This window comes from Strigops habroptila, chromosome Z (assembly GCF_004027225.2).
Source record: "Strigops habroptila isolate Jane chromosome Z, bStrHab1.2.pri, whole genome shotgun sequence".
Lineage (NCBI taxonomy): Eukaryota > Metazoa > Chordata > Aves > Psittaciformes > Psittacidae > Strigops > Strigops habroptila.
In genome coordinates this window covers 40,369,916-40,393,243 of record NC_044302.2, presented here as the reverse complement: position 1 = coordinate 40,393,243, position 23,328 = coordinate 40,369,916, and the positions used below count along the sequence as shown (strand labels likewise).

The window sequence follows — 23,328 nt, the reverse complement described above, 5'->3', positions numbered from 1 at the left end:
ACATCCTCTTTTACTTTAATATCCCCTTTCTTCAGATATTGTCATATCCATCTCATTCTGGGACAAAAATCTGCCTTCTTAAATTTCAAATATAATGCATTCTTTTCATTTTAATCTTGCAAGACTGCATTATCAACCCAAAGTTTCAAAACATAAAACAAAACCTCTATTCAGATAGAAAACCATTTACAGAGTATTTAAATATGCATTATAACATAGGAAAACAGGAAATAATAAAGCAAGAGGAAAAAGCCAGAAAAACCCTACGATGTTGGTCCTGGTGTCTAGCTCAATGAGAAAGATGAAACAGAACACAGTCACAGGGTAAACAAAATTCAACCTGTAAGAGTGCTGATGTTTGCTTACATAAAGTTTTATTATAATCTTTTATCACCTGACCGCTAATTTTAATTATTTAGAAGTTACCATAGATTGCACAAGTATCTCTAGTTCATTTCAGCACAAAAACACCAAACTTAGTTTAATACACAGTTGTGTACAGAGCGCTTTAGCATAGCCTTTGCACTGCTCCATGCTCAACTGGTGCCTTCAGGGAGCGCTACCCGTTGTGTAGATGACTGCCTGCAGTAACAGCAAAAGTTCTGTCTTAGCGCTGGACCACCAGAATGGCACAAGCAAAGCTCAAACAACACTCAAATCACCAAATATAACCTTTGGACTTAATCTAAGAGACTAAAGCCAGAAGGTCCCACTTTAACATGGGAAAACTTTTTTTTATTGTCCTGCAGGAAGCTATTTCTGCATTTGAGAACTCCAACAATGTAATTAAAACAGCTCCATGTGATTTAATTATAGCAAGTACCAACCAGCACATAAAATAAAAATCAGACCAAATATTGATTTTAGCTCTGGTATATTTAGTAACAACCAACTATGCGTCACAGTTTTTAAAAGTATTCTAATACACTTATCAACTTAATACTTCAGGAATCACTGTATTTTTCATTTTTACTAAGAATTTACACCCTTCCAAGAAAGAGTTGCAATGCAATTCCAATAAAAGAAGGGTAGGATAGTAGAATATTCTTTTCCTTTCTTAAAAAAAAAGATCATATACAAGTACAGAATGTTAATTCAGCAGGCTGTAGCTGCGGCTGTGATCCATGCAATACAGAATTGAAGTATGCACAAAGAAACAAATCTTCTAGGAGCGTTTTTGATATTCCTGCTGTCTGCTCATATTTTTTTCCCCAAGAGCGTAGGGTACGATCCTCTGCATTACTGCTTCATAAATCAGTGACTCAGAAGTTTCTCAGAAAGAAAGTCTGTGACCCACCCCAGTGACAAACCACGTTTTTATCCATGTTCATGTACAAAGGGCTCCAGATTAACATCACCACACTTACCTTTGCTCCTACATCTAAAAAAGTTTGTACAAAACAAAACACTTTGAAATCCAGAAAACTGTTAGGCTTCTACAAAATCATATGTAGATGTGATTTATACCTAGTCTTTCTGGTGTAATACAACCCAAATCATTCTATGGTTCTATGATTCTAATAACTGCCTGCAGTAAAAGCAGACTTGTTTGTAAACAGCAAATGTTTTTCCATTTCCGGTAGTGCACAAATATATTTTAATATCCTAGTGAAATCTAAAATACTAGTAAAGTAAATGTAAAGTAATAAACTGGGGCTTACTGGATCTTTTTAATACTTATTAAATATCGACACTTCTTATGAAATTATGAATGCTTTGGAAAAAAACATTTCACACAAAATCACAAATGAAAGAAGAAATCTGAAGAACATTAATTCTCACAGGACTTTTTCAGAATACCAATTTTAAGCATGTAAAACTAACATTCCCTCTCTGCCTACCATTTTCTCATTAGTATCATTCCACCCTTAAAAAGCAATTTCTAGTCTTTAACAAAGAAATGCTATTATGTTCTATCATTATTTAAAAAAAAAAAAAAAAGTATCCAGACAGATGTGTAGAGACAAGTATATTATTAAGCACAGTGCGAATGATGAGAATATCCAGCACGATTAATATTTCAGTTTTGCATACTGAAGCTCATTTCTATGACCATTTAGTAGTACTATCTCAAAAAGCAAAGAATGTTTTGTGCAGCATAGTCAATACTACTGCTCTCCTTTACAAGAGTTTCTTAGCATATTATCTTACTTTACTTTCACTACATTATTTTTACTCATCCTACCACTTCAAAGTCTTTTCCAGTTCCATTTTGCATTAGGCAGGATTTCAGAATTTTAAAAGAATCATTTGTATATTAAATTATCCTTATTTTTTTCTGTCCATTATTTTAATAAAGCAAACATTGTAACAGCCTCAGGCATACTAATTGCATTCTATACTCCACTACAAGGCCCAAGAAAATTTAGGCAGGTAAAAATGGCAAAACACAGAGGTAGTTAGTCCATATCCCTTTAACTTTCAGTAAATGATCAGACCAAATGAGTATTTATACAGCTAGGTTCAATTCAGTTAGTAATTAACAGCATTGGCTTACGCCACTGTTTATTAGGATCATAGCCACACTTACTTACACAGCACATGCTGTGACCACACACTGCTGTGGTAAGATTACTATTGTTATTTATGTAAGTCAGACTAGTTTAAACTGAGTGCTTCAAAACTGTCTCAAGGACATACACATAATCAGGAAAACAACCCTCTCAAGTGTCATGCAGATACAATTTTAAGACTCAAAGCGTCAACACTTGAAAATGGAATTAAATGCTGGAGTCTCTTCAGACTTCAAGGGTGCATCATCTTTAATATTTGACTATTATCTCATCCAGCTCTTCAATGTTTCATGTCTTTTCTCCCTGGAAAAGAGAATGTTCAGTGGGACCTCATCGCAGTATTCCAGTACTGTATTAAAGTGCAGATACAAGGAGGATGGAGGCTCTCTCTCTTCACAAGGAATCACATGGAAAGGACAAGGGACAACAGGTACAAGTTGCACTGGGAAGGGTTTCACCTCAACATAAGGTTTTTTACAGTGAGAACAATCAATCACTGGAACAATCTCCCAAGGGAAGTGGTGGAGTCCCCATCACTTAAGGTTTTCAATATGTGACTGGACAAAGTGATAGATGATCTCATCTAGGCTTCCTTTCCCACAAACAGCTGGACCAGATGGTTTTTCGAGGTCCCTTCCAACCTGGGCCGTTCTATGATTCTATGATTCTGGTTCAGCAGACTTTTGCATGGAGTCCCATGTGAATGAAGAACAAAAGAAGAATCAATCCCACATGACGCACTAAAGAAGTTAATTATAAAATATAAGGAAAAGTCTGAAAGGATCACAGTAAATTTTCAATTGTATGGTGAGGCTGAGTATTAGAGGGGTTTTTTCAGAGTTTTCAGCGCCTCTGTGAACCTCCGCTCTCAGCAATTATTTTTTATGAATCTTAAAATTTCGCCCATGGATTCTTTAATTCTTGCCTTAACATCAAATCACTTATATAACCCAAAAGGCCTAACATGTCATTACGTACTTATAACAACGGGGAAAAGAAAAAACAAACCAAAAAACCAAATGTTGAAACCATCTGGATTTTGAAATTAAAAGAACTTTAAGGAGTTTATTTTTAACATTGACCTCTTTCATAATGATAATGTACAGACCAGATTCTGGCCTTTCAGACACTTGCTGTAATCAGAAATCAGTGAGGCAGAATTTGGATGAATAGTAGGTCAGCAGGGTGTATTTTTTTCATAGATATGTTTCTTGCCAGCTGTTTCTGACAAGCACCTCAGGTGATGTTCTAGTTACATCACTGTGACCAAATTAAGTAATTTGTAATACGGAAGTTGAAGAGAGGAACTTATCCTGAAGTAGCATTCATTTTCTGCATGCTATTTACTCAGTGCTATGCTTGGCAGAGTACAACAAATATTTTAGTTCTACGCAAAATACAAATTCGTTTTATGTCCCTGAATTTACATATGAATATATAACATTTTGCTCTTTGGAACACTGCAGTTTTCACCTGAAAGAACTTCTCACCTATTGGATGAAACTGGATCAACTATCTCTCTCTCCATTCTTTTACTTGTCAACAAAAAAAATCCAACAAAAAAAACCAGTAAAGGGTTTCTTCATTTAAAAAGAGAGAGAAAAGAAATAGCATCTATTTCTTTCAGGTTCAGCTATTTTTATTTCAACAGGTCATTAAAATCTATATTTAGTTTACATGTTTAGAATTGATTAGAGAAAAATCTAATTTTATAGTTTATAATACAGGATAAGAAACAGGTCCTACCATAGTACTAGGAAATAACAGTAATCTGAGCAGCAGCCCATAAATTGAAGATGATGCTAAGCAGAAGAAGACAGATAACAAAATGGTTTATCTATCTACACACAGTCCTCTCTCATATCATAATGCTCCTACCAATCTGATCTGCCAAAATCACTGACTGTGGGCAGGCACAGGTAGCAGTTAAATGCCATAAAGCACTAGTCACCTGGAATATACTCAAATAACTGACCTTCCAAAAATCAAAATCCAACCACTGAAGACTGTCAGCAGAAAAATAAATAAAAAAAAAAAAAAAAAAAAAAAAAAACAAAAAAAAACCCCAATAACTAAAACAAATTATCAGGTTTCAGCTTTACAGAGGAAGGTGTCATGAACATCAAACAAAGTTGAATTAGACATGACAGAATTAAATAACTTAAGTCAGTTTTAAAATGACTCGGAATAAAACCCCACCTTTAGAAAACAAGCAATACACTTCTGTGGGCATAGGTTTTGCATAGATTACTTTACGTGAACCCACTGAGAGGAAGCTCTGTTGGCAGCAAGAACACAAGAGAAGGGAAATGACAAGAAAAGGCCATCTAGAACACCTAAGCTACTCCCCAAGTTAATTTCCAAGAGAGGAACAATAATCACAGTACAACTTAATAGAAAATGGCTGTTGTGGATAGTGGGCTGGATTTTAGCTGCAACCATTCTTATCTTTGAAGATATTAATCTGTTTCTCTCAGGGAGGAGGGAAAAAAAAAAACCAAAAAACAAAAAACAAAAAAAAAACCCACAAAAACAAAAACAAAACAAAAAAAAAACCACACCAGGAATTCTTAAATAATTAGGGGCTTTGGCTAATAAAGCTAAAACTATTTTTGCAAGTTTAAAAAGGAACAGACAAGAATGATGACCAATTTGTTTACTTTATCTACCCTTCTCTCCAAGTGAATAGATCAGAAAAAAGTGATTTCTTCTGCTTTTACTAACATTGCAATTGAGAACAACCATTTTACAGAATTTGTGATTTTTTTACTTCTGCTGGGAAATTTGATAGAGCTCCACTAAAGAGATTATGAACGTAAACACTTTCTCACTCAGAAAGGCAAGTCATGCATCTGTGGTCAGTGCCTCAGCATATAACAAATGTTCTGTAGAATTTGAAGTGGATTGCAATGAAAGAAATTCTATAAAGTCTATTCATAAAGTTGCAGTTAAATTGAAATACATTGAAATTAATCCCATAAGTTCCTTGATGTAAATTCCATCTGTTTCACCATCTTCCTCTGAAGACCAAAATAATTTGACTAAAACAGAATCTACTCTTCCATTTCACTTACACCAACATAACCTAATTGCTACACAATAGTAAAAGCCTAAAAGCAACTCCCACATTTGACATAAAACAGATTGGATCCCCTAAAGCAAAATACTTATAAGACTTACAGTAGCTCTTTTTTTGAATTAGCAGCGTGTTGACCAACAGTACTCCATTTAAACTATTCTGATATCACAGTCATAAGGCTTCAGTTTTTAAGTTTGCAAATTGGCACCTCCTCTCCCCTCCTGAAGAGGTAGTCATCTTTTCACTGACCAAAAGTTGATCCAATGATGAACAGAATTTTTTGTTAGTAAAACTGCTGGTATTAATACATCTTCTAAAACAGACTCTCAATAATGCCTCTGAATGAAAATGGCAGCTTTGTCAATAAACTACACTTAGTCTTATAGAAATACTTAAGAAATAAGAAACTAAACCCTTGTTTATACCACCCAGTGGGCAGTATTTTGCACACATTTTGAAAAACTTCCCTCTAAGACAAACTATTATAACAATACTTGGGTAGAAATACCTCACAGGCATCACATCATCTACAGGAACAGAAGTGATCACATCAAATTTCTGCCCCATTTCGATCTGTAGCAAAACTGCTCCTATATATGATTTTGGACAGTCAAATCAAGCTAGCTGATGGAAACAAATATTCCAGAACACTTACAAATTTCTGAATCCACACCAAGAGCCTGCAGTCCCCAGAAGTTTAAAAAGCACAATAAATGAGGAACTGCAAACTAGTTATAAACTAGAACAAAGATTGGAGTTAAGACAGCAACTTATGCAAGAGCTGTTTTCACTGCATTTGACAATTCAAAGAGGTGCACATCTTTTTTTCCAAAATGGCCAGAGGCTCTTCACCCCTCCATGAGCTTCACACCCCAGCTCCCTTCCAGTCTGACCACAGGGGAACCGGTCAGGAACAAAATCAAGAATTTCATTACAACAATCAACACAAAAGGAAACCTAAAGCAATGGCAGCACTAAAATTTAGACAGCATGTGACTTCCAAACAAATTCAAGCTTATGGTATTACACACAAGTTCCAGTCACAGAAGAAATGTAAAGGTTCAACCAGTTTTTCCATGCTCCATTGACAAGCATATGACAAAATTAGAAAAACAAAAAGTTACATTTCCTTTTGAAGACTCAAAGAACCCAACCGGTAACATTTTCCAACTTCTGGATTTAGAAGTTGATTATGAATGATGCACAATGCAGCTACAGCACTGTGTGTGAAAACTGCAATGTGCAAAATTAGAGCCTTTGCTAGAAAACCTGCAATTAAGCACTTAACTCAGACGCACCATTGCAGTACATAATGAAATGTCGTCTTGTGGGTTTACAGGACATAAATATAAGTGAGTTTGACATAATAACAGGAAAAAAAAATCTTGCTCACTAACAGCAACTGAGTCCCACAAGATTAAGTTTTACCTTCAAAACTTACATTCAAGACTCCTGAGCCAAAGCCATACAATTGTCCACTAAAAAATTCCTTGAAAAGTAGTGTCATACCATTGACAATGCAGCAACAGGAACCTCCGTCCACTAATGTTTTCAACATTGTATTACAATCTAGGGTATTTTTGTTACAGCAAGGATAGCTGTAATAATTGTACAGCCACACCTTAAGTACTTCAGGTGTTGATATTCCTAAGGCAGGAGGACAAATGAAAAACAATCCAACAAAACACCCAACCCACACATGGCCAGTATTTATTTTGCTTAAATTCTAAGGAACACTTGCCGAAAGTCATGAAGCTTTTAGTATGGTGGAGACCAAACGTGGGAAAGAATGTGACACTTTCGTAAGAGGCTACAAAATTCTACTTTCAGCTTTCTTATTACTGCAATGCAAAATAGTTATATAGAGGGGCGGTGGAACGGGAAATGCTTATTTGATTGCATATGTTCTAATGTCTTAGGCAACAGGCAAAAATTTTCTACAGAAACCAGTTTTCAATTTTGCAAACCAATGATTCACTAAAAAGTTAGATGCATTACCTCAAAAGAAACAAAATCAAATTTCAAATAACAAAGTGAACCCCCCTAATAATTGCAGTCATTTTTCTCACAGTCCTAAAGGTTGTTTTATTTAATTGTTCAAGTTTTTCTTGTCAGCTGGTTAGAGCTGAGAAAGCAAAAAAGATTTCCATTATTTTCATCCTCACAAAACCACGTCCTTCTGGCTGATCAGAAAGTAAGCTTCTGTTAGACAAACTTAAAATTTTTGTAATATACATTATAACTCACCTGCTTGGGAAGCCGGAAGAGAGAATTTTTGTAAAATATATCTTTAGCCTGACTCCATGTTCCATCAATGATGATCATCACAGATGGACTAGAAGACATCACAGCAATTTCTTCCAAATTGGTTGCTTCAGCTCCAGGATACAAAATTAGAGTATTGGGATTTCTGCACACAGCTGCTAATTCAGGATACCTTCAATCCACAGAAACACAAAATTACAATAATTATTAAAATTTTTCACAACAAATACGTATTTCCAGATATTTCAAGTTACTAACTCCCACTCATCTCCAAAATTTACACAAAATTCAAAAAAGGTCCATTGCTCAGTTACCACTTTCCAACACCTTTAAAGCTGTTGGCTCTCCTTCAGCTCCTAAGGGAGGAGAAAAAAGCCACCCACAAAAGTAATCAATGAAGAATATCTTCTAATGCTTTAATCATTAAGTCTCTAATCATAAAATGCTTAGGGTTAGAAAGGACCTTAAGATCATCTAGTTCCAACCTCCCTGCCACAGGCAGGGACACCTTCCATTAGACCAAGTTGCTCAAGCCCCATCCACCCTGGCCTTGAACACTGCCAGGGATGGGGCAGCCACAGATTCGTTGGGCAGCCTGTGTCAGTGCCTCACCACTCTCACAGTAAAGAATTTCTTCTTCATTCCTAATATAAATCTCCTCTGTTTAAGTTTAAACCCATTAGCCCTTGTCCTATCGCTGCAGTCCCTGATGCATCCTTGTAGGGCCCCTTCAGATACTGGAAGGCTGCTATGACGTCTCCACACAGCCTTTTCTTCTGCAGGTTGAACAGCCCCAACTTTCTCAGCCTGTCTTCATATGAGAGGTGCTCCAGCCCCATTATCATCCTCCAACAGCTCCATGTCCTTCTTATGCTGAGGACACCAGAAGTGCACACAGTACTTCAAGTGGGGTCTCAGAAGAGCAGAGTAGAGGGGCAGAGTAGAGGGGCAGGATCACCTCCTTCGACGTGCTGGTCACGCTCCTTTTGATGCAGCCCAGCATAAGGCTAGTTTTCTAAAAGCTTGATGTCTATTAGAAACAAAGATGTCTTGAATTGTTTACCAAAATTTAACATATGTACTCTAGCAAAATTTCTTCAAGCACTTGCACAAAAATACTACAGTCATCCCAATTTGAACCTTGTATATACAGAGAACATCAACAATTCGTTGTGCTCATATACAGGATATTTTTGAAAATTTTACCATCTCAATTTTTTTTTTTTTTTTTACTTACTACTTTTACAGTTACGGTCCTCTAACTTGTACACTCTCTTCTTCCTTCCTGTTGCCTTCTACATTTGGCAATGGTACCAGAGTAACAAGTAATGCCTTAAAGCCTTCAGTGAATGTACACAGAAATTCCTGAAGTTTTCGCAGGACACCACTGTAAGCTAGTTTACAAAAATCTAAGAAAGGTATTGTCATTTAAGTAGTATTGGAAGCCTCAAAAACTACTTATTCAAGTAAGGCTGGTAAGGGAGAATCTGAGAAAAAGCTGGCCTTGTAACAAAGACTGCATTACTTGTCTTGAATCAACTTCAGCAGTACCATCATGTAATCTTCAGAATCATCTCCATTAGAAAGCAGGAAGAAATACAAAGCGAGGGCTGTCTGAAGCATATGACAATGAATAAGAAATTAATTCTGCATAGTACCTCAGAGGTTATAAAATGGTTATAAAAAGTAAATTATGTGGTAGGAGGAAAAGAGCAATATGTAGGTGAAATAGCATGTGACTTTTTGTGCTCAGAAGTGGAAAGGGAAGCCAGTACAGCTAATCAGAGAAAATAAGGTGTATCAGAAGGAGGTTAACAAGAGCCACCACACAAAATGGGCTCTCCATGCTACCTATCAAGAACCAGTAGGTGCAAGAGCATAGACACAGACACAAGCAGGATGTCAGTATGTAAGTTCACAAAGAGAAATTCCCAATTTTTAAGCCCCAGGAGTTGGGCACCTGCACCACTCCTACAAAAATCAAGGAGGAATCTCCTTTCTTACAGGGGGTTGGAGGGATGGGTGGAGGAGGGTAAGAGAAGAAAGAAATGGTTAATAATAGGGTTTGAGTTTATATACAGTAGGTGTATATAAATCTGTGCACTCAATTATCACTGTCTGGTGATATATGTGAAAACACAATTTTACCAGTGTTGAGGCAGAACTGCAGAGCCTGAGACATACAGGTCCTGATCTTAAGACTCATATAGGACCATACAGGAAATATCTGAAATTAAAAGGGAGCTGCAACTAGTGTACCAGAGTTGATATTCCAGTATTTGACCATCCTTGCTCCCCCAGGCAAACAGTCCAGGCTGATTCAACACTACATCATTCATGCCTCATCCACAACAGTGTTCAAGGCCAGGTTGGATGGGGCTTTGAGTAACCTGGTCTAGTGGAAGGTGTCCCTGCCCACGGCAGGGGGGTGGGAACTAGATGATCTTAAGGTCCTTTCCAAGCCAAACTATTCTATGATTCTACAACTACTGTCAACATCATTTACTAAAAAAAAAAAAAAAGCAATGATCTTTCAAAATGCACAGTGAAAATAGAGACAGGAAATGTCAAAGAAGTATAAAGAGAGACAGGAGATCTGTAAGATAAATCTGTGGCAAATAGAACATGGAAATTCTCTGTCCACTATTTTTTTAAACCTTATTTACATTATGGTAATTTTATATCATTTTAGTTTAACCTATCTCACTACAGGCTACTTAGCACTCAACGTTTAAATCTAGAAAATTGGTCATTATTTTCAGATATTTGTCTTGAGAACACAACTCCTTGAAGAGTAAAGTATCCTAATTATGGGATAGCAGAGCTTTCAAATCATTAACATCTCTCAGATGATTTAAAAAAATTAAATAATGAATTCTTAAAACTAATCCAAAACCATAACGATTATGAAGCACTACAACTTCACATCATGAATACTACAACTCAAGTCTTTGTCTTCAAAATGCTATTCAGTTGAAAACAATTATTTTCAATGCATATTCATCCTAAAATTCCAGTCATTTTGGTTTGCAACAGCAAAGACAGGGGGTTGATTCAAACAAATTTTGTAAATTTGTCCCACAAATTTAATCTAGGATCTGAGGGCTGATTATACATATACTGCTATAAGAACTCATAACACTTAACAGACTAGTAGGAGTTGCTGCTATGTTCAAATTTTTTACTATCCACAAACTCCATCCTAGAGTGACACCAAGCACATGCAGAAAGTTATTTAACACTCCTCCCTTTCACAGGAATGGGTTCTCAGAAATACGTGCTGCACAACCCCTTTTAGGTTATGGTTCACACTGACATTCGTTGTTAGTAGCTTTATTAAAAACATGTATAAAACATGCTTGTTCTTCCTTCCTTATTATAACAGCAAAGAAGGAATGAGCTAAACATAAATACCCAATGATTTGCTTAAAAAGGGATATAGCTTGTATAAAAGAAATTCAAAAAAATTTCTGTATGTATTTCTATACAGGTACATCCTGTTAATTCCACTGCAGTTTTTGTATTTGTTAAGGTTTAAGGCTTTGCTTCCTGTTAGTTCATTGCTGATATATAGTGCAATTACACTTTTTCTACTCACATACTACCACCATTAAGAATTTGTCCCCAAAAACAGTTTTATGTACAACCTTCGACTGCATTTAATTAGATCTGTGAAAGAAACTAGAGGTCTCAGTAGAAGACTGACTTTTTTATCTGGTAAATAAGAATGAATCTGTAACTGAACAAATTGTTATGGCATTCAAAAGGCAACTACGTATCAACAATATCACTTTTCACAGCAGTTACCAAGAATATGCTTCTGACATGCTTGCTTTTGGTAAACACTGTAATACAGTATATTTAATCACACACTGCTTCTGAAATACTGCTATAGGGCAGGATTTTCTCCACAAGAGTCACATGTTTTTAAAGGAAACTTATGCAAAACAATTGTGAAAAATTAGCCATTTCACCATAATGCTGAAATAGGGCAGCTGCCTGCTGAGCTATTTTGAAAACCTGATCCACACCCTACGTGGATCACACCCCATATAAGCTTTCACATGTATGCTTAAGCTTACTACTGCATGTAAGTAAAAGGACTAGGAATTAGATTTCATCTTCAGAGTTTTACTTCTAGAAGTAAGTGCATATAATCCCACCATAAATCCACATTCAAACAATGTTAATACTTACATTTTTGTTAATACCAATAATGTATTCCACTGTTTAAGTACGAGAGTGATTTGAGATAAATAGTATGTCTTATTAAAAATACAGGAGACAATTTCATTAAAGCTGATGTTTGTATTCATGACTATTCATGAAATATTAAAGCATATATGCCAGTTCAATATATGCTGCTCAAAGCAGCAGCAGAAGCTCCTTGCTCAGTCCTGTGCTGTCCAGGAAAATGTATTTTTGCTTTTCAAGCCTACCTAAATTTGCCCTGCAAAACAAGGGTGTGGTCAAAAACTCAGCACCAGGTCAGCTGGCAGTCCAGACTGTCTTGTTTAGAATGCCTAGGCAGAAATCAGACCACACACTAGATCACTGCCCTGGGAGGTAGATATGCAACTTCGTAGCAAGCCCCATCTCTGATGAGAAGTCCTCCAAATTGCAAAAGGAGAGAGGAATTGCCTAAGTCTCACCAGGTTTGTAGCCACTCTTCTGTGAGCTCTTTATCATCTGGGGTGATTTTTGTTTGTTAGTTTCTTTTAAGTTCAAGCTGCTTTTATTTAAATTCAGGAACACAATTCTATATTCCAACTGTACTTGTATATGTGAGGAAATTAAACCCAACAGAAACACAGAGGTAAGTTAGGAGTAGAAGGCCGAGTTAGGATAAGCGCAAGGACAAGCTGAGAGCACAAGCAAGAGCAGTCACACCAGAATAAGTTAGTCCAAGCTACCAAAGAAACAGTTGATCATGATGATGGAAGAATTTCACGCACAGCTGCCCACAGTAAAAAAATTGTCACCTAGCTTTTCTTGCCATGTTGTAGCATACAGCAATACACATTTTCACAGTATTACACAGTTTCACAGTATTTGTGACTTCAAACATGGCAAAAATAGAACATGCCTGTCATCAAGACACATAACTTTGGAAGTGCAGATACAGAATGAAGGGGGATGTTTGTGCTGGGGACACTGGTTGCTGTAGACAAGATAGCTGGACTGCATGCCTCACAACAAAGCTTTGGTTATGAAACATCTCTGCAAATGAGTTTGCTAGTTTATGACAACCAGGATTCAGACAATTAAGTGAAAAAAGTTCCTCCTTTAATTGTATCTCTTCTCCCCAGCGTCCAGACCATCAATATTTCCTGCCATGTTGGAAACCTTAACCTTAACTGCAAATGCTTGAATGTGACTGTGAGCCAGTACCAGCATGTATGTCAAGGCTGGGCATGGTAAAGGGGTATAACAGTAAGCTCAAGTGGCTAAACTTGGGAGGAAAAGAGCGTGAAGAGTAGTATGGTTACTGGTCAGTGTTGGAGACTACTTGAAGTTACATCTTATTCCACATCACAGTCCTAGATCTTTATATAGCACTTTTGTAGAATTCCTTCTTAGTGTGAAGCACGACTAACTATAGAGTTAATGGAGACTTGAATTTTACCTTCCATTCCAGCCAGAATGGACATGTTGATGGCAGGTTCTTTCAAGACACCAAATTTCAAGAGAAGACTGAGAAGCAGAATTTGTGTAATGTGTTCTTCTGAGATTTTTACTCAAGTATTGAGATTCATGGCCTTGAAGTGCTAATAATAACTAATTTACAGAAAGCTTTTGATAACTGCTGTTAATAGTGCATTAGTACATGTGACATATAATAAATGATTTGCTTAATTGTCTTCATGGCTATTAAATTAACATAGAACAACTTTGCATTTGAAATTCTTCACCTGGTCCACTTCTTTAACGAGAAAAGTTGTTCATGAAGTAGCAAGCAAAGAAAGTAATTCTAAACCCTACTAAGTCTCGCAATATGCTAAAGTACAGCACCTAAATTAAGAAGTAAGTTCTCATTGTCACTCGAGTTTATACCATTCTTTGCACTGTCTTTAGGAAAGGCTGAAGAGGAACAGACAGTTTAAGAGATATTTTTCATATGTGGCAATATTATCTTTCTTTTTTTGCCCTGACTGACACAAGTTGTGAATTCTTTAAAAGTCAACAGTCTTCTGATCTGTAGAAGAAAAGTATTTGTTGTTTAGAAATTCTGCTTCTCAGTCCCTTTAAGATGTGCCTGCCCATGGCAGGGAGGTTGGAATCAGGTGATCTTTAAGGTCCCTTCTAACCCAAACCGTTCTATGATTCTGTAAATATCTGAAGAAGTTACATATATACACAATTCACTCATGCATGCGTAACAAGAAAAAAAAGATGTGCAGCTCAGTAAGGTTCCCCCCTAGCCAAGGCGACCCTTTAACTGAGTTATCTACTGTCAGAGCAGGGTAAAAGAAAACAGCTTAATTTTTCCTTTTGGAAATATTACAACTGTAACAGCTTATACCAGTTTTCAGTTGATGTTACCTGAAAAGGCCTGATAACAAAAATGGCTTTGTTGCCTGTAAGGCATGACTTACATTTGTGAATTACTGTAAAATGAGTATTCAGCAACATAATTATAAAAATATGATCCAAATGATGTAAGTGACACTTGATGGGAACTAAAGGGATTTTAAATTCACCTGTGTTAGACATTAATAGAAGAAGAGGTTGCTTGAAAAATACACTCAGGTAAAAAGAGGTGTTACTTTCTCTGAAGCCTGCAAGTCAGAGCAAGATCTATTCTTTTCTCTGTGGATCTCTAGCTAATAACTAAGGAGGAAAAGAATAAAGTGGAGGCATATGAAGGATCCCATAGCTTCGAATTTTCTTTTCTAACCATTTCTAGGTTGCTAAAATCTAGCAGAGACCCTCCAACAAGCTTTCCAAACACAGAATCATAGCAAAAAGACAACAGAATTCTAAAAACAAAAGTTGTTCACAGATGTTCACAGAATTGGTGGGCAATTCTAAGAATAGATATGAAAGGACAAAAAAAGTTACTATTTCCACAGACGAAAGAAGTGCAAATTATGGTAACAAAATGCAAAGGATGAAAAAGAAATGCAACAAGAACTTTTGCCAAATCCTGACACTTCACTGATGTCATAAACCCTATGAAATTTAAGAACTATAAGCAAATATGAATATAGATACAGCAGAGACTCACTAAGATGCTAAGGATGGTTATAAAAGTGTAGCACAAGTCTAAGCGAGTACCATGAAAACTAGGTGAAAAATAAGTACATTAACTAATATCAGAGGGGAAAAAAAACCAACACAAACCACCACAGGGATGTGCAATCCAGAGGAAAAAATAGTTATAAATAAAATCAGGAATAAGTAAAACCTCAAAAAATTGAATTTCACAGTTGACCTGTTCAATGGAATCATCTGGGCAACACAACCAGCATCAATAAACAAGTCAGCTCTTATGGCAAAATATAGGTCACCTCAAAAAAGTACTCTACTGCAGTTAAAAGTGTCCTTTCTTACAAAATGAAAATAAAAAATGCAAAACCACAAACATATAGGTGTTAACAAGATGGAGAATGTCTACTGAAAAGAACAGCAAGACATAGAGAAAATTAATAAACTGAGGTTGTAGAGAAGACGACCAAAGGGAAACCTAGTTAATAGTCTCCAAAGCCACAAGAGGAAGGAAATTACCTATTCTCCATGTCCACAGAGGGCAAGAAAAGAAATAATGAGTACAACTGCAGCAATGAAGATTCAAACCAAACCAGGACAAAACCTCACAAGCCTTCTGATGGTAATAAGTTAAGTTTACATGTTAAAACAGAACCACTGAGAATTCTGCAGCCTCTTGTGTACATGGGATTAACACCATGCCTGCATGCAGCTGATCTCACTTTCATAGGGGAGTAACAGTGGCATCTTGAGGATCTTTCTATCCCTACTTCTCCAGCTATGCTGTGATACATAGGTCTGTTATGAATATTGAATGCCAACACTGGTCTTTAGTTGATCTTAATGTAATGAAGTAATAAAGTAACGGAACTACAATGAAGGAATATCCTCTATACACATGATAATGTTTCCAGTGTTCTTAAAGATGTACTAAATAACATACTATTTTCATATGGAAATTCATTCCTGGCGCTGTACCTGCTGTATTTTTATGTATTACTAGCTGTGTGTTTTCATTAGCAGTTTGTAGACTTTAGACAATGATGAAATTCACAAGAAAAGTAATTTGTATCATTTACAGTTGCAGTATTCCACTTCAAACAAGGTAAAATGTATTGCGTCAATTAAAATTAAGATCAATCTGAAGGTAATAACTTTCTAGTTCTATAAATACATCATTACAAAATTTCTTATCTGTTACCCATTTTTTCATGACTGACAGCTAATGTACAGCTCAAAAAGATGATGTGATTTAAAAGGTACGTTTTAAGGTGCAACTATGGTCTTGAACTGTGTACGCAAAATACTTGCAATACTTGCATCTCATACAAAACCACTGTTCAGCCTTCATTTTAGCATGCAGGAGGCATTGCAGACCTATATAATCATTTAGTCTGACAACAATCTCTGGTACGCAGAACTATTCATAATCTTTCATTCATGCCTGAATTGTGTCAAACCACTTTGTCATAGCAGATTTATACGTTCTCATGATTGTACATCAGCCAAGTGGCATTTCATTGTTTCTGGGATGGATTCTCTTGAGATGTGTAATTTAAACACTATCTTATCTCATTATAATTCAGTTTTTGTATCATAAACATTTTTATTACACATCCATATTCAGCTTCTCTCTAAATGGTTTTAATTCAATGGGGATCTATTAAACTTTGCCAGCGCGAAATGCAAGTGCTCGAACTTTAAAAATCCAACATTGCTGTTCAGTAGCAAACAGTACTAATACTATAGAACAGATGCTAATTTATTATCTGTGGAAAATCATCAGGTTAATGGGAATTTCTCAGCTCTTTCTCATCATTTTTACTATTTCACTTTGGTCATAAGCAGCTGTCTTTGCCACTCTCAATACTCCTGGCACTTGAAGATTGTAGGTATACTGATCCAAGTAATTCCCATAAGGTAATAAAATTATTAAAAATAAGACCAACAACCCTCTATCATCTCCACACTTGCAAATAGTCCCTTAGGATCAGAACTGAAGCACAAGAGATACCCAGAAAGAGGAAACAAAAAAAAAAAGTTTTCATATTAGATACTCTTCTTTTTTGTAGATAAATGACATTTAGCATCTAACACAATTTGAATCTTTTCTTTCCTTTTAAACAGAACAATTCTATAAACAAATTACTTTGCTCAAAACATCAAATCATGAGACATATTTTTAAGGTTTGGAAACCTGTAATTTTACAAGTAAGTATTTCACCATCTTCTAGGGAAAGGTCATAAATACAGCTTATTAAATAATCCTTTTTGATCTATGAAAGCCTGTATATAAAACACTATATTAGCAAAAACTCTGAAAAGTTCCCCAATGAAAAACATCATTACCAATGCCTCCATTAGCTTCTACAGCATAAAAACGTAAATAAAACAGAGGTGAGTTTGTCTTTACCAGCACCCTAGTATGTGACACCAAGTTTCTTATTACTGACACAAGTGGAGCTAGCCTGCAACACTTAATAAACTAGAATGAAAAGGAATAATAAGTAATAATGGCTTGGTTTTATTGTGTCTTCTATTATACCAATTTCAATTTACTTCTCGTCTCTTATGTACTGTGCTTAAATTAAAATAAAAATACAACATAAGCTAGTAATAAAAGGATAACTACTTCCCATCTGTACTATTAGAGTACTAATTTTTTTTTTTTCCCTAGAAAAACAGTTTTCAACCAATCTCAACATTTAAAAACTTGACTCTTCTAACTAATACGCCAACAGCCGTATTTGTTAGCATGGGCAGATCAGTTTTGAAAATGAATTAAATGGCAGCCCAAGGTACGGTCCTGTCAAGAAATGAAAAGCACAAGCCATTATCTTGGCAAATTTTTCCTTTCTCAGTGGACCTCAATACCAATTCCCTCAAATATTTAATGATTTCCTCAATGAAGACTTTATTGCTAACCTTTCCTCACCCCTCTGCCTCAAAAAAAACAAACCCAAAACACCCACAAAACACAACCTGACAACAGATTGTTACGCACTAAAACACAGGTCTCCACATTCTACTGTAGATGCATTTTTTCTTTACACTGCATTCAGTAAACTCTTTCCATGTACTGCTCATACAAGAGTTATCAAAAACATTGATAACCATAACACTGGTTTATCTAGCATCATGGAAAAAAAGTAATAAAAATCAGTATACAGTTTTCTTATTAAGAAAATTAATACTCTTTCTACAAAAAAGCAGCAGCAATCATTTGATGAAGTTATACCCAGCTTCTTCAAGTAATTAACTGCAGAGAACCCTAGACAGCACAATTTAGCAATACCTAGAAGCCATAATCATAGGCAAAACCACTTTTCTAAATAACAAATACACCGTGACTAAGAATCCTAATCATTTGTCAAGCAGCATGTAGGACCTGTACAAAAAAGTGGCCTGAGAAACTGCAGTAATTCTAACAGACTTTTATAGATCTTTTACTGAATCTTAAGTTGCCTTTTATGTAACACAAGCTAGCCACCTATTAACATCTCTAAGTATCCTAAAACCTTAATTTCAGTAATAAGATTCCTTTCTAAGTCTGTAAAAATTCAGTTAAACATTCTCCGAAACAGCTGTATTGCATTACTTGCAACTTGTTTGCTAAAATTTCGGATGTTAACACACATACATTCCAAAAGCCAGTACTTCTTCAAGGTGCTTGTTTTGGAGAGAAGGGGAATAAAATAGGGACAGAATAGAATGATAGAATAGTGCCCTGGTTTCTGCCATAAACAGTTACTTTTCTTCCGAGTAGCTGGTGCAGTGCTGTGTTTTCAGCTTTAGTCTGAGAACAATGCTGATAACACACCAGTGTTTCAGTTGTTGCCAGTGAGGAGGGGCACAAGAAGCCGGGAGGAAGTAGGGACAGGACACCTGACCCAAACTAGCCAATGGGATATTCCATACCACAGCACGTCATGCCCAGTATATAAGCTGGGCTGCTCGGGTCAGGCTGGGTATCGGTCAGTGGGTGGTGAACAATTGTATTGTGCATCACTTGTGTTTATTGGTTTTTTCCTTTAGATTTATATTCTCTCCCCTTGTTATTTCCCTTATCATTATTATTAGTAGTAGTACGATATACTTTAGTTGTTAAACTGTTCTTATCTCAACCCATGGGGTTTACATTCTTTCAATTCTCCTCCCCACCCTGCCAGCGGGGGAGCAAAAGATGGGGTGTGAGCGAGTGACTGTGTGCTGCTGAGTTACGGGCATGGCCTAAACCATGACAAATGGTTAGAGCTCGAAGGGACGTTAAAGATCATCCAGTTCCAACTCCATCCACAAAAAATTTTTGAAGTGTCATCACCAGAGATAAAAGTAACCTTCCACTTGATCTAGTAGAGAAAAAAATCCTCAAAATGCAACCTAAGCCCAGCCAGGAGCAGGAAGGGAGGGGAAGGAATTTCTAAAGCTACATTCCCAGAATACTAGGAAAAGATCATACCATACCTTAATTCTACACCAGGTATATCAAGAAAACAAAGCAGAGAACTGTACAGAGAAAACTTCAAAACAAAACCTCTAAATACAGCAAAAATATTCAAGAAAATTAGAAACTGAAGCACAGGAAATAAAGCACATATTCAAAATAGCAGCAGCAATTAGTATATCTAAAAATGCCACATTCCTTTAAAATAAATGACATCCATTAGTGTTTATTTAAAACAGGTCCAAGTTCTGCCTCAAGAAAGTAACACATCTGTTTCTCATCTGTAACTTGGGCTAATGCAACTAATTTTACTATTAACATGAAGTATCCACAACAAATTATTTCTAAGTGAAACAGAGAAGAAATTACTAATACCAGATAATTGCTACTTTGTACTCAATGGGAAAAACAGAAAAAAAATGAGTACAAATTTTGGCACTAGTTCATTGAATTATAGAATGGTTTGGGTTGGAGGGGACCTTAAAGATCATCTAGTTTCAATCCCCTGCTGCTGTAACAGGCTGATCTCTGGGTGCATTTACTTGTTGTGGATTGAGACAATGAGTAAAAAGGTGCATATTTAGTTTAATAAACATAATGACACCAAAGCACACACAAAAAAGACTTACAAGAAAGTTGACTGAATACGGAGCCATTCCTTGCAAATAGTTTTAAATTATTTGGTAAGTGGTAAAACTCAATTAGTTGATATTTGATACAGTAAGAATATTTTTATTCATGAACAAGCAGTAGAAAAGTACCATAATTACAGTATGTAATTACCACAAACAGCTTTATTAAAATTAAAAGAAATGTTGCATTTTATTATTTCAAAACTGGTTGAAGTTACAAATTTTCTCAAGTACCCCAATTAATTTCTGATTTAAACTACTTAACTGGAGCAGAGCTAGCTACTATACTGTTCAGAATGTATTGGAGATTTGGATAGCTTGATTTCAGACAGCAATGCAAATAAATTTGCAATTTGCATCCGTTTTCCTGTTAGTGATAATTCATTACATATATATTACATATATATAACTATGAGATCAAATTTAAATAATTCAAATTTTTGACATGTTAGACTTCAGATATAGTTGCTATCTCTGTTCAATATATGCCAGAAATGCCTGCTGAGCAGAACAAACAGAATTATTATTCAGAAACAATTGCCTGCAAAAAGTTTATTAGTAGCCTAAAAAGAACACAAATTCCCAAAGTTATATTTTATTCATTAATATGAGACTATAGTTGTTTTTCCCCTAATATGTTCACAGTGAATATCAAATCTACTGCTCAAAGAATGTATTCAAAGTATCATCTCTCTATAAAGAGTATCTTAATAAACGTCCTTAAAATGTAAATGTTTCTGTAACTGCAGTTTCAGAAAACCATACTGCACACTGTATGTTCAGCTATACAAACTTATATACACCTTACCTCTACATTCAGGAAAGAATAATTACCTAGGCAAATCGAGACAATAGATGCCCTAGCTACCCTGCTGTCCTCCTCCACACTTTTTAATTGCTCTTCCTCATTGTGTCATGTGTACTAACAATAACATTCCATTTTCATGTATGCCTTGAAATTTAGATCGTAAAAAGCAAACTTATTGTTGAACATATTCACTGGGCAGACTTTTGGATTTGATTTTCCTTTCCAGTGTGCCAAATGGGCATCTTGGTTCCCCTTTATCACCTTAATCATTGCTACTGTGCAAACTTCATAATCCAATAGGAGTTCAACAAACTTCTTTTCCTGGAGTAGTCTCAGTGCAAAGGTAATGCACAGGAAACACGCTCTGCTAAAATGGGTTGCATACACTTAAATTTACTGGTGACAATGCCCAGAGTCAGAACTTCAAACATTTAATGTAGAAGTCAGCCCACCCTTGTAGGATATTTAACAAAACGTTCAGTGAAGTATTTTCTAAGTGTCATCACTTGAATGCAATTCATTATTAAATAGTTCTCAAAAAAAGCACAAATTTATCTGGTGGAATAGCAGGAGGAGGAAAAGAACAGGCATTCAGTGTTCCAACACCAACATGTATGTTCGCGAGCAAATTTGATTTAAGCTATGTCTGTTCTTGCATATGTAATCACACAGTAATGTGCTTAGAAAGCCTCAAACATGTGATATACCAAAAATACTACCTGCCACACTAGCATACATAATATTACAACTGCATATGCAAATTGGAGGTAGAAATTCTAATGAATTAATTTGCATTATTCAAGCACTGAAGACCCTTACTTTGTGAGACCAGACATCAGTTCACTGAGGAGTTGTAAAACCAAAAATATCTAGTCCCTATCAAACTAATTAATAAACTAAATCTAAAACAGATGAAGTAAAAGACTAAGAAACCTATAATAAAAATAATGGCAAGCACAAACCTCAAGTATTTTCAGTATATGGGAAGCCTGACTTATGATTCTGCATGCACATTAAAATCTATGGCAAAGTGATGGGTTTGGACAGGTAAAGCAGAGACTAACTACCTCTACAACCGTTTCCAGGACAACCAACCAACCAGGGCCCAACAGATCCATAGGAAAAAGTTCAACCAACAATCAAAACCAAACAGGCATCTTTGAGTGATAGGAGGTAAAAGTACACATATCAAGAGTGAGTGGTATGATGGGACACCAGGCAAAGAAAAGCTCTGAAAACAACATATTTCTTCGCAGTCTGACAAAAAGAAATAGCATCTTAACTTGTCAAACAATCAGGACAAAGCAGCTCAAATCTCAGACAAAGCTGAGAAAACAATTGTTCGGCAGGATTTTGGACAGACCTCCATGGGAAACGACTCTTACCAAGCCCAAAGAAAAGAATGCTAGACTATTTGAAACAGATGAGAGTCAAGACAAGAACTGTAAGCTCAAGCTTAACAGTTACCAGAACATGTTAGAGAATTAGGACCTCTTCTACTCCAGAAGAGCATAAATATTCAAGTTTTCATTATTTGGGCAAGATATGACCACGTCTGTAGATAATCAGCAAAAATCAAACGCAGAGAAAAGAAGCAGACCTCTATGAAATCAATACACACAACTGAACCAGAAAAGAACATCATTCTGAAGCCAAAATTGTGATAAAGGGACAGAAACAAAACAGTAATAGAATGCAAAAATGTAGAAGATATCCCACCATTAAAATAAGGTTTTGAAAGATGGGTAATAGAGGAGAGGAAACTAGGCCAAGAGAAATCAGAAGATAAAGTGTCAATAGAAGAAATACATAACATAGAAGAAAGAAAGGGATGAGAGAAATATAATTTTTTGCCAGTGCAGAACAGAATAAAGGAAAGTCAATGAGACAAGAACAAAAACCACATTACTATGTTCTGACAATACTATCCTAGAAAAATCATCAATATTGAGGAAAGACAGCAAAACAGTTGGATGAAGATCTGCATGTTTCAAGTAATTAAATCATGATGGGTGGCAGTGTAGGTTGTAAAATACACTGGGTTAACTTACATGAAAATTTAGTATTGTTTAGCTGCAAAGATAGCAGAACTGATGAAGGAGAGAATAATGTGGGCACAGAAAATAAGTTTTGACATACCAGTGGAGATCAGGAAGCGTTATTTGGGACTGATAATCTTGGCAGTGAACACTGTCAAACTGGAAGCCATCTGATGACTGAGTAAGAGCAGAAAGGATGAAGGTGCTGGAAATTACTCAAAAGGAGGTGAGAGTATTTAGAATCTCTAAATCTAAGAGACCACTAGATTTGAAGAATTATATTTGTCTTTGATAAGCAGAAGCACTGAATCAGAGATACTGATTTAATAAAAACAGCTC

General features: G+C 35.9%; 1 protein-coding gene across 5 annotated transcripts in view; it reads right to left on the bottom strand.

The window, feature by feature from the left end:
• DTWD2 (DTW domain containing 2) overlaps positions 1-23,328 on the bottom strand; it is a 93,518-nt gene that overhangs the window by 34,727 nt on the left and 35,463 nt on the right. For all 5 annotated transcript variants that reach the window (XM_030470957.1, XM_030470960.1, XM_030470959.1 and 2 more), the window contains one exon: positions 7,840-8,029. In XM_030470957.1, the coding sequence (XP_030326817.1) occupies positions 7,840-8,029 (190 nt within the window). The remainder of the gene's footprint in view (positions 1-7,839; positions 8,030-23,328) is intronic.